The sequence below is a fragment of the Cherax quadricarinatus genome, chromosome 46, assembly GCF_038502225.1.
Source record: "Cherax quadricarinatus isolate ZL_2023a chromosome 46, ASM3850222v1, whole genome shotgun sequence".
Taxonomy (NCBI): Eukaryota; Metazoa; Arthropoda; class Malacostraca; order Decapoda; family Parastacidae; genus Cherax; species Cherax quadricarinatus.
This window is the reverse complement of record NC_091337.1, coordinates 12,819,706-12,838,038: the sequence shown is the minus strand read 5'-3', so window position 1 is coordinate 12,838,038 and position 18,333 is coordinate 12,819,706. Positions and strand designations below refer to the sequence as shown.

General features: G+C 40.1%; 1 protein-coding gene across 2 annotated transcripts in view; it reads right to left on the bottom strand.

Moving 5' to 3' along the window:
* Positions 1 to 18,333, bottom strand: part of rad50 (DNA repair protein rad50) — a 208,353-nt gene that overhangs the window by 67,999 nt on the left and 122,021 nt on the right. For both annotated transcript variants that reach the window (XM_070094544.1, XM_070094545.1), the window contains 2 exons: positions 13,793 to 13,881; positions 11,097 to 11,231 (listed from right to left, as the gene is read on the bottom strand). In XM_070094544.1, coding sequence (XP_069950645.1) covers positions 11,097 to 11,231; positions 13,793 to 13,881 — 224 coding nt within the window. The remainder of the gene's footprint in view (positions 1 to 11,096; positions 11,232 to 13,792; positions 13,882 to 18,333) is intronic.

The following is an 18,333-nucleotide window of genomic DNA, read 5'->3' as shown; positions in this document are numbered from 1 at the left end:
GTGCGTTCTAATCGTAAACATATGCCCAGGTTCAACGCAGGTGCTCGTGGTGATGACGTGCAGGTGTTTACTGCCAGTGACATCATGGTATTACGGTGGCATGACAAACGAGATAAGAACATAAGAATAAGAATGTAGGAAGACTGCAGAAGGCCTACTGGCCCATACGAGGCAGGTCCTTATCAAAACGACATCTACCTAAAGCTACTCAAGAAATAACTCCCATACCCCTTGACACCAATCAAACCTAGCCCCTCCCACTCATATATTTGTCCAGTCTCTTCTTAAAGCTACCCAAGGTCCTAACCTCTATCACCCCACTGGGAAGACTGTTCCACGCATCTACAACTCTGTTAGAAAACCAGTACTTACCTATGTCTTTTCTAAATCTAAATTTATCCAACTTAAATCCATTATTCCTGGTTCCTACCTGGTTCGACACCCTCAGCACTTCATCAACGTCTCCCCCGTTTATGCCCGGCATCCACCCATACACCTCAATGATATCTCCCCCCACCCCACGCCCCTCCAGAGAGCGGAGATCCAAGGCCCTAAGTATATCTTCACACGGGAGGTTCCCTACACAGCAAATCACCCCAGTCATTCTTCTCTGTATGTTCTCTAATGTTGTTAGGTAAGACACATATGCAACAGTTAGGTATCTTTATTATGAAACGCCTCGCCCACACAGCAGGCCCCTTCAGTCAAGTACAGAAAAGTTGATAGAAGCAGAAGATACTTGAAGACGATGTAATCAGTCCATCACCCTTAAAGTTTTGAGGTGGTCAGTCCCTCAGTCTGGAGAAGAGCATTGTTCCATAGTATGAAACATTGTTGACAAGCATTCACCGTAACGAAATGCAAGACAGTGGCAAAGTTGATTGAGTGACTAATGAACGTATTCGAAAACCAGTGACAGTGATTGATTATACACAAAGCATGCGCTTGGTTGACAAATGTGACATGCAGATTGGCTTTGTTGATTGTGTTCGTAAGAGTACAAGTGGTACATGAAACTTTTCTTCCATCTCATGGACATTTCAATGCTCAATACATATAATATGTACCAAATGAAGACTGGCAACAGACCACTGTATGGTGAATTTTGTTTGTCTGTTGTCAGACAACTCATAATGAAGTACCAGGTAACAACACCTGCTATACAACAAGGTCCTCGAACTCCTCAGAATATACCCAAGCGTTTGAGGAGGGACAGTGATCATTTCATAATACAGCTTCCTTCAACTAAGAAGAAATTTGCTCAGAAGAGATGCGTTGTCTGTGCACAAACAAAACGCCGGCAACAAAGACGCAAAGACACTCGGTTATGTGTGAGGAATGTAAGGCACCTCTGTGCATGGTGCCTCGTTTCAAGGACTTCCACAAGCTCCAGCAGTTCTAAAACCATGTCCAGTGATTGTAAATATGTAAATATATGATAGAACATTGGTATTATACAAGATTTGTGCATGTTTATTGTAATAAACAAAAGTGGTAAACAATAATATAATAACTTTAGTGCGGTTACTGTGTTCAATACAGTGAGTTTATATATATACATTATATACAGTATTGGTCTCTCAGGCCCCAAATGTTAGTAGGAAAAGAAAAAAATTGGAAAAGAAAAGAAAAAACTACAAAAAACGCTAAATAAAGTAATACGCGTATGTGGAAATTGTTGACGTTGCCGCCACCAGGTCATTTTGGACAAACTTCTCGGCACTGTATCTCGGTAAGTACTAATCAGAAAAAAAAAAATTTTGTCTTATTACCTTCACAAAAATATACTCTTTAATTCTGTAAGATTTTTTTTTTTTTTTTTTCAAAATTTCTTGGACACTGGAGCACCACTTCAGATTTTGGCCTTGGACCCTGAAGGGGTTAAATTCTCCGTGAGCTCCGTAAACACTACGTTACTCCATTATGTCTGGAAACTCCAAAATTTCAAGTGTTTTCAAAAGTTATTTCATATTTTATATATAATGTACTCTGATAATTATACTTTTGTATACCTGTACTTAAATAAACTTACACACTGTGCTGGCATGCAGGTACACATTAAAATAAGTAAGAGTGTCTTATGTCTCCAGATGCCATATTAGTAATGATGATAATAATACTCAATAATAATCAGTCTCATTAAATGTTGTATATTACGTTAATATACACATTTTCATTAATCCATCTATGATATTTTTTTCAAAATTATATAATAAACACGATACATAACATATCTAGATGATAAATACACCCCACAGTAGAATAAATAAACATAAATATGAGATGATAACCAGACAACTTGTACAAGTGACAGCAAGAATAACATTTTCTCTAGTCCAACTGAAGAGAAAAATGTGTTACTGGGTGTAACTGTAGAAAATTATTCCTCTCCTATGCCTTCACTTAGAGCGTCATTTCTTCTAAAAATGGTGTTACATGAGAATGGGACTGTTCTTCTTTAATTATTCTACCGTATTAACATGGAGACAACTTGTACACAATGTAACTTGTACACAAACCAGGTGTGTTCACCTGGTTTGTTTATAAAACTGGCATTTGCTTGGTTTGTTTACATAACTCCGTTAGTGTCCTCTCTCATGTACTCTCTTTTATTCATTTTATCTCGTTTACTAACCTCTGACCCTACATTAAGACTACAAATATTTTAAGGTAAGTAATGAGTGAACTGTATATGCATTTTATTGCTCTTGGACACCTAAATGTCATAGAATATTATGTGTGGGTGGGTTGGCCTGGTATGGTAGCCTGGCTGGCTACCATACATACCACACTTGATTTCTTACAATAAATACTACTCATCTCACCCTAGATTAAGACTACAAATATTTTAAGGTAAGTAATGAGTGTACTACATGTGTATTTTACTTTTTATTGTTTTTTAATACCTAGTTCTATTGCTAACTTCATATATGTTAGTGTAAACTTGTTATCTAGTGTTTATATGCAGTTAGGTTCCAGGCTACAGCTGTAGCCTGGAACCTAACCTGCCGTATAAGTGGGGCTCCACTGTACCTGTAGTCTTACAAGTTTACAAGACAGAAAAAAGACACCAGCCCTCCTACTATCATGTAAAACACATACAGGTTTCAGTCTCACACTCATTTGGTAGGGCAGGTAGTACAGCTCGGCCATCACTAATCCGGCATTATTGGGACCTGTAGTGTGCCGGATTAGTGACTTTGCCGGATTACAGAGTGGTTAGGTTAAATACATGTACAGTGGACCCCCGCATAACGATCACCTCCGAATGCAACCAATTATGTAAGTGTATAGTTTACCCCCGCATACCGTTGGCATCACATAACGTTAAATCCGCATACCGCTACATTTTATCGCCAAGATTTTGCCTCGCATACCACAAAAAAACCCACTCAACGCTGTTCGTCCGAGACGCGTCAAATGTGCGCCCTTAGCCAGCCTCACATGTTCCGCCGGTGGCATTGTTTACCAGCCAGCCTCCGCGGTAACATCCAAGCATACAATCGGAACATTTCGTATTATTACAGTGTTTCTGGTGATTTTATCTGCAAAATAAGTGACCATGGGCCCCAAGAAAGCTTCTAGTGCCAACCCTACAGCAATAAGGGTGAGAATTACTATAGAGATGAAGAAAGAGATCATTGATAAGTATGAAAGTGGAGTGCGTGTCTCCGAGCTGGCCAGGTTGTATAGTAAACCCCAATCAACCATCGCTACTATTGTGGGCAACAAAAAGGCAATCAAGGAAGCTGTTCTTGCCAAAGGTTTAACTGTGTTTTCGAAACAGAGATCGCAAGTGATGGAAGATGTTGAGAGACTCTTATTGGTGTGGATAAATGAGAAACAGATAGCAGGAGATAGCATCTCTCAAGTGATCATAAGTGAAAAGGCTAGGAAGTTGCATCAGGATTTAATTAAAAAAATGCCTGCAACTAGTGATGATGCGAGTGAATTTAAGGCCAGCAAAGGTTGGTTTGAGAGATTTAAGAGGCGTAGTGGCATACATAGTATGATAAGGCATGGTGAGGCTGCCAGTTCGGACCACAAAGCAGCTGAAAAATATGTGCAGGAATTCAAGGAGTACATAGAAACTGAAGGACTGAAACCTGAACAAGTGTTTAATTGTGATGAAACAGGCCTGTTTTGGAAGAAAATGCCAAGCAGGACCTACATTACTCAGGAGGAAAAGGCACTCCCAGGACATAAGCCTATGAAAGACAGGCTTACTCTGTTGATGTGTTCCAATGCTACTGGTGATTGCAAAGTGAAGCCTTTATTAGTGTATCACTCTGAAACTCCCAGACCGTTCAGGCAAAAGAATGTCCTCAAGGAAAATTTGTGTGTGCTGTGGAGGACAAACAGTAAGGCATGGGTCACTAGGGACTTTTTCTATGACTGGTTACACCATGCATTTGCCCCCAATGTGAAAGATTACCTAACTGAAAAGAAATTAGAACTTAAGTGCCTCCTGGTGTTAGACAATACCCCTGGTCATCCTACAGACGTGGCAGAGCGACTTTATGGGGACATGAAATTCATTAAGGTGAAGTTTTTGCCTCCTAATACCACTCCTCTCCTGCAGCCCATGGACCAGCAGGTTATTGCAAACTTCAAAAAACTGTACACAAAAGCTCTGTTTGAAAGGTGCTTTGTAGTGACCTCAGAAACTTACCTTATAGGTAAGGCTTGGAAGGGAGTGACTAAGAGGACCTTGAACTCTGCTTGGAAGAAACTGTGGCCAGAATGTGTAGACCAAAGGGATTTTGAAGGGTTTCAGGATAACCCTGAGAATCCTATGCCAGTTGAGGAATCCATTATGGCATTGGGAAAGTCCTTGGGGTTGGAGGTTAGTGGGGATGATGTGGAAGAGTTGGTGGAGGAGGACAATGAAGAACTAACCACTGATGAGCTGATAGATCAACTTCAACAGCAAGAGGGCAGACCTGAGGAAACTGGTTCGAAGGAGGGGAGAGAGAAATTGAAGAAATTGCCTACTACAAAGATTAAGGAAATCTGTGCAAAGTGGCTTGAAGTGCAAACCTTCATGGATGAAAATCACCCTCACACAGCTATTGCAAGCCATGCTGGTGACTATTACACTGACAATGTTGTGAAACACTTTAGGAAAGTCATAAAGGAACGAGAGGTACAGGCCACTATGGACAGATATGTTGTGCGACAGAACTCCAGCGACTCTGAAGCTGGTCCTAGTGGCATTAAAAGAAAAAGGGAAGTAACCCCAGAAAAGGACTTGACACCTCAAGTCTTAATGGAAGGGGATTCCCCTTCTAAACACTAACACTCTCTCCTCCTCCCATCCCATCAATCATCACCAGATCTTCAATAAAAGTAAGTGTCATGTAATTGTGCATGCCTTTTTCAGTTTGTGTGTATTAAAATTAATATTTCATGTGGTAAAATTTTTTTTTTTCATACTTTTGGGTGTCTTGCACGGATTAATTTGATTTCCATTATTTCTTATGGGGAAAATTCATTCGCATAACGATAATTTCGCATAACAATGAGCTCTCTTGCACAGATTAATATCGCTATGCGGGGGTCCACTGTATTTATGTAAGTGCGTTTGTACGTGTATGTTTGGGGGTCTGAAATGGACTAATCTACTTCACAATATTCCTTATGGGAACAAATTCGGTCAGTACTAGCACCTGAACATACTTCTGGAGTGAAAAAATATCGTTAACCGGGGGTCCACTGTACTCTTAACCCAATGGTGATATTTATGCATCAGCAATTTCACCCAATTTCTGTCCTATTTTTGGCACATTCCATTGTTCCACTCTACCACTTCTGTAGTGCTGTTTAAATTCATCAAGGTTTATACAAGCGTTGCACTGAACCTTCGCTTCTGTGCAACTCTTGCAAGAACAGATCTTGTAAGGGTTCTTGCAAGATCTGTTCTTGTTTCTGGCTTGTTATACAAAATGGCTAGCTGGTTTATTATGCGTTAAAACCCATTGACTACACAATGGTCTTTAAGGACCTCCACAGAAATAAGTCACTTTGTCTAACTTTTTTGGGTTATCCTAGGTTCTCTACATACATGCTGCTATGCATGATAATCTATGTAACTGTATTTGTGCTTACCTGAATAAACTTACTTATTTACTTACTTCTATTCTGTTGACTGAGTACAAAAAACTGCCCATTCACATGTTTCAACTACCCAATAAAGTGGTCATATAAATTGGCAATTTGGCCAATTTCACACAAATTTCAAAAGATGCCAATTTCAAAATAGGGGTCCAGAATAAACAACGCAGACATTCTCTGTTCATTAGTCATGTCTCCAGGCCCCTCTTATATTACTCTTGCTTTCCATTTTGAATTTTTAGTGTTATGCAGACTACTGCATTATTGTAATAATTGTATAAATAATGTCAACCCATTCACAAGTGCTTATCAGACTGGCCAATTGGACATGTACTGGACAGTGACATCATTTGTTTACTCTTGAACACGGCAAAAATCAAACATTTCCGCTATTTTGAGCTCGATTTCAAGGTACTTCTTGTCGTGAAACCAATCAAAATCACATCTATTTCTGTAATATATCTTCCATTCTATCAAATGGGACCAAAAAAACGAGAATACAACCATAAAAACCATACAAAAATGTACTGCTAAGGGGTGGCTAATGACTGAAAAATGAACTCTGTTATTTATTGTCCAATTTCTTTCGTTTTTGGAGTACATTAAGAAGCACCTTTCCATCATACGTTGCCCGAGTTTCAATAAGATAGCCCAACAAAAAACTGAGAAAAATAATATTTACCAAAAATCATATATGGCAAGCCCAAGCCAGGTACTGAAATAAATCAGTGAATTTTTTTGGGTTATCCTAGGTTCTCTAAACATGCCACTCTGTATGATAATCTATGTAAAGAAAATAGCTTTTTCGTTTCAGTTTAATGGTGCATTATGAGTGTGTATCAGTTAGCCCTGTGCTACACTCTGTTTTTTCTAATACAAGCACCCATGACAGGGATAGAAGGATGGTACTTGTATCCCAAATCCTCCTCATAACTCCATTGAACCGCTTAATATAATGCCAAATATTATTCATTCTGGAGTATTTACCATGATTTTATGTTATTTATATTGTTTAGTATGTCATATTAGATCAATTGTTATAGGTAAATAAGCTGTAGTGGTTATATTAGCATAATAATAAAGCATATTCCCATGCACTGAGACTGAGCTCATGGCAACCAACAATGGCATCAAAGCCACTTTATCTTTTATGGACAATGTACCGTGTATGTGCTTTACACAACAAGAAGCATTTCTTTTATTTGTTGGAACCATGCCTAGGGCTAAAAGTAGTCAGCTTATAACAAAAAATGGTGAAAAAGAAATTGGAAAGACTTATGTAGCAAGTAGCACCACCAAACAGTAGCAGCAGGGTGGTGTGGCAACCCTGAAAATTTGAAATTATGCAAGCTGAGATTAGTGCCAGATTACTGATGGAACTGGATGACTGACTGCCAGATTAGTGATGGCTAACCTGTACTTCCCTGGCTGGTTGCTATCAACCTACTAATTTATTTCACAAAAAACAGTGTAGAAGTTTTCTGTCACTACAATGCATATGATGCTACATGTTAATAGACTAAAATCCTAAATAAAAACTCAGTTATTAAAACTTGCTTAATTAGGCCTGGGTAGATGGCATCTGATGCTGGTGTTTGATGTAATATACAATCTATTCTTCCTTGGATGGGGTGCATGACACCACATCAGGACAATATGCCCCAAAGACTATTATAAATTTAATACTTAATCTTTTTTTTTTTTTTAAACACGTCAGCCATCTCCCACAAAGGCAGGGTGACCCAAAAAGAAAGAAAATCCTCAAAAAGAAAGAAAATACCTTCATCATCATTCAACACTTTCACCTCACTCATACATAATCACTGTCTTTGCAGTGGCGCTCAGGAATGACAGTTTAGAAGTGCCTCCAAACTGCCAATATCCCAAACCCCCTCCTTTAAAGTGCATTTCCAAGGTTCAAGTCCGGCTAACAGGTTTCCCTGAATCCCTTCACAAAATATTACCCTGCTCACACTTCAACTGCTCATCAGGTCCCAAAAACCATTCATCTCCATCCACTCTTATCTATCATGCTCACGCACGCTTCCTGGAAGTCCAAGCCCCTCGCCCACAAAACCTCCTTTATCCCCTCCCTCCAACCTTTTTGAGGATGACCCCTACCTGCCTTCCTTCCCCTACAGATTTATATGCTCTCCAAGTCATTCTACTTTGATCCATTCTCTCTAAATGATCAAACCACCTCAAAAACCCCTCTTCAGCCTGCTGACTAATACTTTTAGTAACTCCACACCTCCTCCTAATTTCCACACTCTAAATTCTCTGCATAATATTTACACCACACACTGCCCTTAGGCAGGACATCTCCACTGCCTCCAGCCAGCTCCTTGATGCAGCAAATACAACCCAATCTTCATACCCATATTAGAGTGTTGGTACCACTATACTTTCATATACAGTGGACCCCCGGTTAACGATATTTTTTCATTCCAGAAGTATGTTCAGGTGCCAGTACTGACCGAATTTATTCCCATAAGGAATATTGTGAAGTAGATTAGTCCATTTCAGACCCCCAAACATACACGTACAAACGCACTTACATAAATACACTTACATAATTGGTCGCATTGGGAGGTTATCGTTAAGCGGGGGTCCACTGTATTCCCTTCTTTGCCTCCATGGATGCCGTTTCTTGTCCCCACAGATACCTAAACACATCACCCACCTTTTTTTCTTCATCAATTCTATGGTTAACCTCATCCTTCATAAACCCATTTGCTGACAAGTCAACTCCTAAATAACTGAAAACATTCACTTCTTCCATACTCACTCTCTCTCCAATGTAATATCCAATATTTCTTTATCTAAATTGTTGGATACTCTCATCACCTTACTCTTATGTATGTTCACTTCCAACTTTCTACCATTACACACCCTTCCAAACTCATCCACTAACCTTTGCAACTTTTCTTTAGAACATCCCAAAAGCACAGTCTCATCAGCAAAAAGTAAATGTGTCAACTACCATTTTGAATTTGATTCCCCATAATTTAATCCCACCCTTCTCCTGAACACCTTAGCATTTACTTCTTTTACAACCCCATTAATAAATATATTAAACAACCATGGTGACATTACACATCCCTGTCTAAGACCTACTTTTACTGGGAAGTAGTCTCCCTCTCTCCTACACACCCTAACCTGCTTCCTGCCATGTCCCTACTACCCTACCTCTTACCCCCTCAACCAGCACCCTGTCAGTCCGTCACTCACTCAGTCATTGTCCAGTTACAATATTTTACGCTGTTTTCATGTGTTTTATGATTGTTCGTGATTCAACAGGCTAAGGAAACAGTATTGTTAGGCAATTATTATAGTTCCCTACAATATATTTGTACATCAAAACATTCGCGAATGCTACAGTACAGTATTATTATATTTCCCTACATCATATTTGTGCACGAAACATTCGTGAATTTTCAAGATTCGTGAGGTTCTTGATCCCCTAACCCTCACAAATGTAGAGGGCCTCCTGTATGCTTCAATGTAAACACTTGATCTACACATCCCCTACCCACTCTAAAGCCTCCTTGCTCGTCTGCAATTCTACTCTCTGTCTTACCTCTAATTCTTTCAATAATAACCCTACTGTACACTTTACCTGGTATACTTAGTAAACTTATTCCCCTATAATTTTTACAGACTCTTTTGTCCCCCTTCCCTTTATATAAAGGAACTATACACACACACTGCCAATCCCTAGGTACCTTCCCTTCTTACATACATTTTTTTTTTTTTAACAAGTCGGCCATCTCCCACCGAGGCAGGGTGACCCAAAAAAAGAAGAAAGAAAATCCCCAAAAAGAAAATACTTTCATCATCATTCAACACTTTCACCTCACTCACACATTATCACTGTTTTTGCAGAGGTGCTCAGAATACAACAGTTTAGAAGCATACACATATAAAGATACACAACATATCCCTCCAAACTGCCAATATCCCAAACCCCTCCTTTAAAGTGCAGGCATTGTACTTCCCATTTCCAGGACTCAAGTCCGATCATATGAAAATAACCGGTTTCCCTGAATCCCTTCACTAAATATTACCCTGCTCACACTCCAACAGATCGTCAGGTCCCAAGTACCATTCGTCTCCATTCACTCCTATCTAACACGCTCACGCACGCTTGCTGGAAGTCATTTATTAAACAAAAATACCAACCACTCCAACACTATATCACCCCCCTTGCTTTTAACATTTCTGTCATGATCCTGTCAGTTCCAGTTGCTTTACAGGATCATGAAAAAAAAACTTTAATCTTATCAGTACAAAATATGCAGAAAGAGTAACAAGAAAAAATTATACTTTAAGTTTTATGTTTCTTTTGCTTGTAGATATACAAGTGTTTGGAGATGGTTATATAGCTAAACTGATTTTATAATTCTGTCTTACCAGAAGTGCACTGATATTACAGCTCAGATTGACTCTCCAAATTGTAACATCCCCACCTCTCCTTCAGAGAGCAGACACTACTCCCCACCTCCAGGAATCAAAGTCCAACAAACCAGTTTCCCTGAATCCCTTCATAAATGTTACCTTGTTCACGCTCCAACAACACATCATATCATAAAAATCACTTGCCTTCACTCAATCACACAAGCCTGTTAGCACTCAAAACCTCCTCTACTCCCTCCCTCCAACCTTTCTTAAGATAACCTGTACCCCTCTTTCCCTCCAACCTTTCCTAGGATGACCCCTACCCCTCCTTCTCTCCACCCACATTCATATGCCTCCTTGTCATCTCTTTTTTCCATCCTCTCTAAATGTACAAACCACCTCAACAACCCCTTCTCAGTCCTCTGAATAATAGTTTTGGTAACGCTATGCCTCCTCATAATCTCCAAACTCCAAATTCTCAGCAGAAAGAAAAACCATAAAAGATAAAGATAAATACCAATTAGAGGATCACTTCATATAAGTAAATCTGAAAGCATAAATTTTGCTTATAATAATAATATTACCTCCTCAATGAGTTGATTAACTTCATCTTTTGTAGAAAAATCTCTGTGACACAAAGGGCAACAGTCACGTAGTTTCAGCTTGTCTGTGAACCGAGTGAGTACAGTAATGGAACTTGATAAATCTCCCCTGTCACGCTGAAAAAAATAATTAATTTGTTTAACTGCAAAATAATTCATAAGCCTCTACTTAAAATTAAGTAAAATACATCAGTCACTACCAGTGCTGGGCACAGTTACGCTAATCTGCTAACCGCTAATTTGCAGAACTAACTTTTTGTTTAGCAGATTAGCATTTCCGCTAACTTCGGAAACTGTTAACAGACCAATTAGCTTCCACTAAATAAAGTTCCGCTAACTTTGAGTCTGCTAAAAAAAAAAAAAGAAATCATACGTTGGTAGTTGGAAAGCAATGCCTTTTTAATGGCGCACGTGTTTCTTCCTGTCTGTTGTGGGCGTTTCTCCAAGTCAGTCAGGCATGCTATTAGCTGACTACGTGTAAACATAACTTGTCAACACAGCAGCAGCAGCATCTGAACAGCATTATTATAGTCTTACAGTGTCAGTGATCACCGGGGTGCATTGTCACTTATTGTTATAAACAGGGGAGACGTTTATGTTCTGCCTGAGAGTGTTGTAAAGGGTCTACAGCGACTGTGGTTGAAGCAGAGGCCGCTCAGGCTGAGGGCCAGGAGTTGCAGAACCCATGGCCCCACCTGGATGACTATTTTGTCCTGAAGTCAAGGGATACAGAGAACGCCAATATTTTGTACTTCCTGTGCGTCATGTGCCAGCCCAACAGGGTGACGACACAGCTGAAGCTGCAAACCTTCACTGATCCTGAGGTTGGCTTCCTGACATAGTAAGCTCAGGGGGTGGCCTATGTTACCAAGGCCTTACATAAGATCCAGGAGAAAGACCAGGCCTATCTCAGGAGCCTTCTGCCAACTATAGCAGCTACCATCATGAAGCTGAAGGAGGTAAAGTCAAAACGTCTCCTGTACTGAAGTCCTCTGGTAGATGCAATCCTGGCAGGAATTGCAAAAAGGTTTGGGCTCCTCCAAGAAGACCAGGAATGCCAGCTGGCCGCTGTCTTGCACCCCAGGTTTCGCCTGCTGTGGCTGGAGCAGTATGACAACAGCCAGATCAGCAAAGTGAGGAACACCATGGAGACCGTCATGGAAGCAGCCATAATGGAGATCAGTTCCGAGAGCAGCAGCACCAATAACGAGGATGATGATGACTTCAGCAGCATCACTCAGTTCCGAGACAGCAGAAGCCACAGGTCACTGAAGTCAAAGGCACAGAGCATGGTGAAAACCTGGCTGGAGACCGGCTCGAAGGAGGTCACGAGTGAAGTTGCTTTCTTGGGTAAGCAGGTCTTGATCAACCTATTCATTAAGTACAACACCGCCATCCCATCCAGTGCTGCAGTTGAGAGCCTATTCTCTATACATAAAGATATCTTGAGGGCCAAGAGAGCCACCCTGTCACATGGAAACTTTGGAAGGCTGATGCTCATGAAGGGCAACAAGCATCATATCAAAGCAACTGAGAAGGCCCAGCCAGTATAGTAATCAGCCCAGCCATCATCTGATCTTGACATGATACCCATGCTATGCATTTTGTACAGTAAATAAAGTGTATGTTGGATTTAAACTGATGTTTGATTTCATTTGTTCATTTATCTATTTGGGTGCACCTGTATGGCTGTATTGCTGGTGCAGCGATAAGTTGGCCTCAAGGTTTCAACTTCAAACATGATTTTCAACTACTTGTTTTTAGTTTACTAGGTTCAAAATCTATATTAACTTAAATGCAAACATGAACAGAAATATAATATAATGAACGAATACAAGGAGTAACTGGAACTAATGAAGAAAACAGTCAAATAAGCTAACTCAATCCGTACAGGTGCTATGGGGTTTCAGTACACAGACAAGTGTGTCCTTGTCGGTCGCTCACATTACATCACAAAATTAAACAATCACAATTTTCCCATTAGCAGCACTTGATCATCATATGACCTTGGCTTTCTATATCTTAACAGGAAGCTCTCCAGGTCTGTTCTAAAAGTCTTAAAAGTAAAAGTTAAAGACCAAAAAACTATACCAAATCTGAATTCATGTGAAAAAGTTAGCGGTTAGCGCTAGCTTCCGCTAATTTCTTCAGCCATTTAGCGGTTTAGCATTATCGGAGCTAATTTTTTAGTTAGCGGATTAGCGGTTAGCGAAGCTAATTTTTCAGTTAGCTGTGCCCACCACTGGTCACTACACAAAGGAAGACAGTAATGATATCTATCAGGAAGAATATATTACAGCAATGTTTTCTTCCCTGGCTTGAAGAATACATTACATTATAATTTCTTTTAACCGATTTAAAATACACAGTTTGTAATCTTCCTATTTGCTGTAAGCTTGGGAGTAGCTACTTTTAATGGAAACAGCAGTAACTAAGAGAGAATGTTCTGGAAAAAATTAAACCTAAGAAAAAACTACACGAGAGCAAAATTACTGGGTCAAAATGCTAAAATATCTCTAGTTCCAACAAAGAATACTTAAGTCTATGTCTAACAGTGCAATATCACTGCACATGAATTTAAAGTGATGGAGAAACTCTTGATTAACAGTGATAATTCATAGCCACAAACACCTAAATAACAGTCATATTAGTACTGTACAGTACTTGATTCTACTTACTGTTAATTCATCCTTAACTTTCTTGGACTTCTCCAAGGCAATATCCAGGTCTTTTCCTTGACACATGGTGTAAATATTGGTCTCAAGATCTGCAAAGTAAAGGAAAAATTGTAAATAGTATAATCTTATGTATTATGTACTGATATTTTTTTTTTTTTTTCAACAAGTCAGCCATCTCCCACTGAGGCAGGGTGACCCAAAACTAAAGAAAATTCTCAAAAAGAAAATATTTTCATTATCATTAAACACTTACTCCTCACTCACACATAATCACTGTCTTTACAGAGGCACCCAGATACAACAGTTTAGAAGCATATATAAGGATATGTAACATACCCCTCCAAACTGCCAATATCCCAAACCCCTCCTTTAAAGTGCAGGCATTCTACTTCCCATTTCCAGTACTCAAGTAAGGAAATATTACCCTACTCACACTCCAACTGCTAGTCAGGTCCCAAAAACCATTCATTTCCATTCACTCCTATCTAATACACATTAACATGCTTGCTGGAAGTCCATGCCCCTCCCCTACAAAACCTCCATTACCCCCTCCCTCCAACCTTTTCGAGGACGACCCCTACCCTGCCTTCCTTCCCCTACAGATTTATATGCTCTCCAAGTCATTCTACTTTGATTCATTCTCTCTAAATGACCCAACCACCTCAACAACCCCTCTTCAGCCCTCTGAATAATACTTTTAGTGACTCCACACCTCCTAATTTCCACACTCCGAATTCTCTGCATAATATTTACACCACACATTGCCCCTTTTTACCTTCATCAATTCTATGGTTAACCTCGTCCTTCATAAACCCATCCACTGACAAGTCAACTCCCAAATATCTGAAAACATTCACTTCTTCCAGACTCTCTTTCTTCAATGTGATATCCAATTTTTCTTTATCTAAATCATTTGATACCCTCATCACCTTACTCTTATCTATGCTCACTTTCAACTTTCTACCTTTACACACCCTCCCAAACTCGTCCACTAACCTTTGCAACTTTTCTTTAGAATCTCCCATAAGCACAGTATCATCATCAAAAAGTAACTGTGTCAACTCCCATTTTGTATTTGACTCCCAATAATTTAATCCCACCCCTCTCCCCAACACCCTAGCATTTACTTCTTTTACAGCCCATCTATAAATATATTAAACAACCATGGTGACATTACACATCTGTCTAAGACCTACTTTTACCGGGAAGTAATATCCCTCTCTTCTACACATCCTAACCTGAACCTCACTATCCTCATAAAAACTCTTTACAGCATTTAGTAACTTACTACCTATTCCACATACTTGCAACATCTGCCACATTGCTCCTCCATCCACTATCATATGCCTTTTCTAAATCCATAAATGCAATGAAAACTTCCCTACCTTTATCTAAATACTGTTCACATATATGCTTCAATGTAAACACTTGATCTACACATCCCCTACCCACTGTAAACCTCTTTGCTCATCTGCAATCCTACTCTGTCTTACCTCTAATTCTTTCAATAATAACCCTACCGTACACTTTTCCTGGTATACTCAGTAAACTTATTCCCCTATAAATTTTACAATCTCTTTTGTCCCCCTTCACTTTATATAAAAGACCTATACATGTTCTCTGCCAATCCCTAGGTACCTTCCCCTCTTTCATACATTTATTAAACAAAAATACCAACCACTCCAACATTATATCCCCCCAGCTTTTAACATTTCTGTCATGATCCTGTCAGTTCCAGCTGTTTTACCCCCTTTCATTCTACGTAATGCCTGATTAACCTCCCCTAAACTCACATCCTGCTCTTCTTCACTCATAAAAGATGGTATACCTCCCCGGCCAGTGCGTGAAATTACCGCCTCCCTTTCTTCGTCGATATATAAAAGTTCCTCAAAATATTCCCGCCATCTATCCAATGCCTCCAGCTCCCTATCTACTAACTCCCCTACTCTGTTTTTAACAGACAAATCCATTCGTTCCCTAGGCTTTCTTAACTTGTTTATCTCATTCCAAAATTTTCTCTTATTTTCATTAAAATTTCTTGACACTGCCTCTCCCAGTCAATCATCTGCTCTCCTTTTGCACTCTCTCACCACTCTCTTCACCTTTCTTTTAGTCTCCATATACTCTGCTCTTCTTGTAACACTTTTGCTACCTTTTTCTCTTATCACACCAATTACTTCATCATTCCACCAATCACTCCTCTTTCCTCCTGCACCCACCCTCCTATAGCCACAAACTTCTGCCCCACATTCTAATACTGCATTTTTAAAACTATTCCAACCCTCTTCAACTACTCCCCCCCAGTACTCATATTTGCACTAGCCCACCTTTCTGCCAATAGTTGCGTATATCTCACCCTAACTTCCTCCTACCTAAGCTATTAAAATTATTTTCCAAAACTGAGAAATAGCAAAAATTGTTTGTGTTGTCCATGTGATAAAGTTTGTTTGAGAAACTAACATCTAACTTGAAATCAGGCTTGATTAAACAGGGAGAATTTCTCCTCTGCTGAGAAAGCAATGCTACTGTTTTACAGGAAGACCTAGCTTGGCTCCTTACTGAACTCAGCCTCCACATGCTGCTAGTTGCCTTTTGGATGTGTACCATACTATACGCTTTCCATTTCATTTTCCATATCTGAATCACCCCATCTTATCTCTGGATATTAACCATGGCACCAAAAAGGAATATTACTGAAGAAGATGGTTAAGTGTGGAAAGTATGACTTTTATCGGGGGGGAAAAAAACGAACAGTGATAGATATGCTTAAAGGTGGTGTTAGGGTCATACGATGGCATGTGTGTTTGGCATTAGAGAATCAACAATTCATTCAAAGCAAAACACAGGTTTAGAAAAGATCATAAGCAATGAGTAATCCTGATTGTGGACTGCTGATTAACAAGAAAATTTAACCCATAAACCGTCCAAACATGTATATACGTTCACTACCCCAGTGCCTCGAATATTTAAAAAAAAAAAAATAATGAAAATAAAGAGCACATTTTTCTAAGTGTTTTTTTTTTTTTCAACAAACCGGCCGTATCCCACCAAGGCAGGGTGGCCCAAAAAGAAAAATGAAAGTTTCTCTTTTTAAATTTAGTAATTTATACAAGAGAAGGGGTTACTAGGCCCTTGCTCCCAGTATTTTAGCCGCCTCTTACAACACGCATGGCTTACGGAGGAAGAATTCTGTTCCACTTCCCCATGGAGATAAGAGGAAATAAACAAGAACAAGAACTACAAAGAAAATAGAAGAAATCCCAGAGGGGTGTGTATATATATGCTTGTACATGTATGTGTAGTGTGACCTAAGTGTAAGTAGAAGTAGCAAAACGTACCTGAAATTTTGCATGTTTAAGAGACAGAAAAAAGACACCATCAATCCTACCATCATGTAAAACAATTACAGGATTCCGTTTTACACTTACCTGGCAGGACGGTAGTACCTCCCTGGGCGGTTGCTGTCTACCAACCAACTACCTACTTTTCGAAGTGTTATAGGACAAAAAAAAAAATTAGGGTCAGTACTTACAGAGATATGAGGCCGAGAAATTGGCACTGGATACTCACGTGACAGCAACATGGAGTCCTGCCGCTTGCAGAAGTGTTGCCGATATACTTTTTTTTTCTATTTTCACATTATTTTATATAATTTTTATGTTCTGATAATTACAATTTATAGTAGTTCTTGTCATTTTATAACCAATCTTTGTTCTGTCACTAGTATTAGGTACTGAAACTGTACTCACAAACACACTGACAGGTGGACATTTACACCTGCCTTGGTCATTTACTATAGTCTTGGAATATATACAAAATATTTATAGATCCCAGCAATGTTTTGGATATGTGGAAGTATATGAGGAGGAGGGAGGAGAGGAGGAGGGAGGAGAGGAGGAGGAGTAGTAGGAGGAGGAGGAGGAGGAAGAGGAGGAGGAAGAGGAGGAGGAGGAGGAAGAGGAGGAGGAGGAAGAGGAGGAGGAGGAAGAGGAGGAGGAGGAAGAGGAGGAGGAGGAAGAGGAGGAGGAGGAAGAGAAGGAAGAGGAGGAAGAGGAAGAGGAAGAGCAGGAGGAGGAAGAGGAGGAGGAAGAGGAGGAGGAGGAGGAAGAGAAGGAGGAGGAAGAGAAGGAGGAGGAAGAGGAGGAGGAGGAAGAGGAGGAGGAAGAGGAGGAGGAGGAAGAGGAGGAAGAGGAGGAGGAGGAAGAGGAGGAGGAGGAAGAGGAGGAGGAGGAAGAGGAGGAGGAGGAAGAGGAGGAGGAGGAAGAGGAGGAGGAGGAAGAGGAGGAGGAGGACGAGAAGGAGAAGGAGAAGGAGGAAGAGAAGGTAGAGGAGGAAGAGAAGGAGGAGGGAGAGGAGGAGTAGGAAGAGGAGGTGAAGGAGGAAGTGAAGGTAGAGGAGGAAGAGGAGGAAGAGAAGGAGGAGGAAGAGAAGGAGGAGGAAGAGAAGGAGGAGGAAGAGAAGGAGGAGGAAGAGAAGGAGGAGGAAGAGAAGGAGGAGGAAGAGAAGGAGGAGGAAGAGAAGGAGGAGGAAGAGAAGGAGGA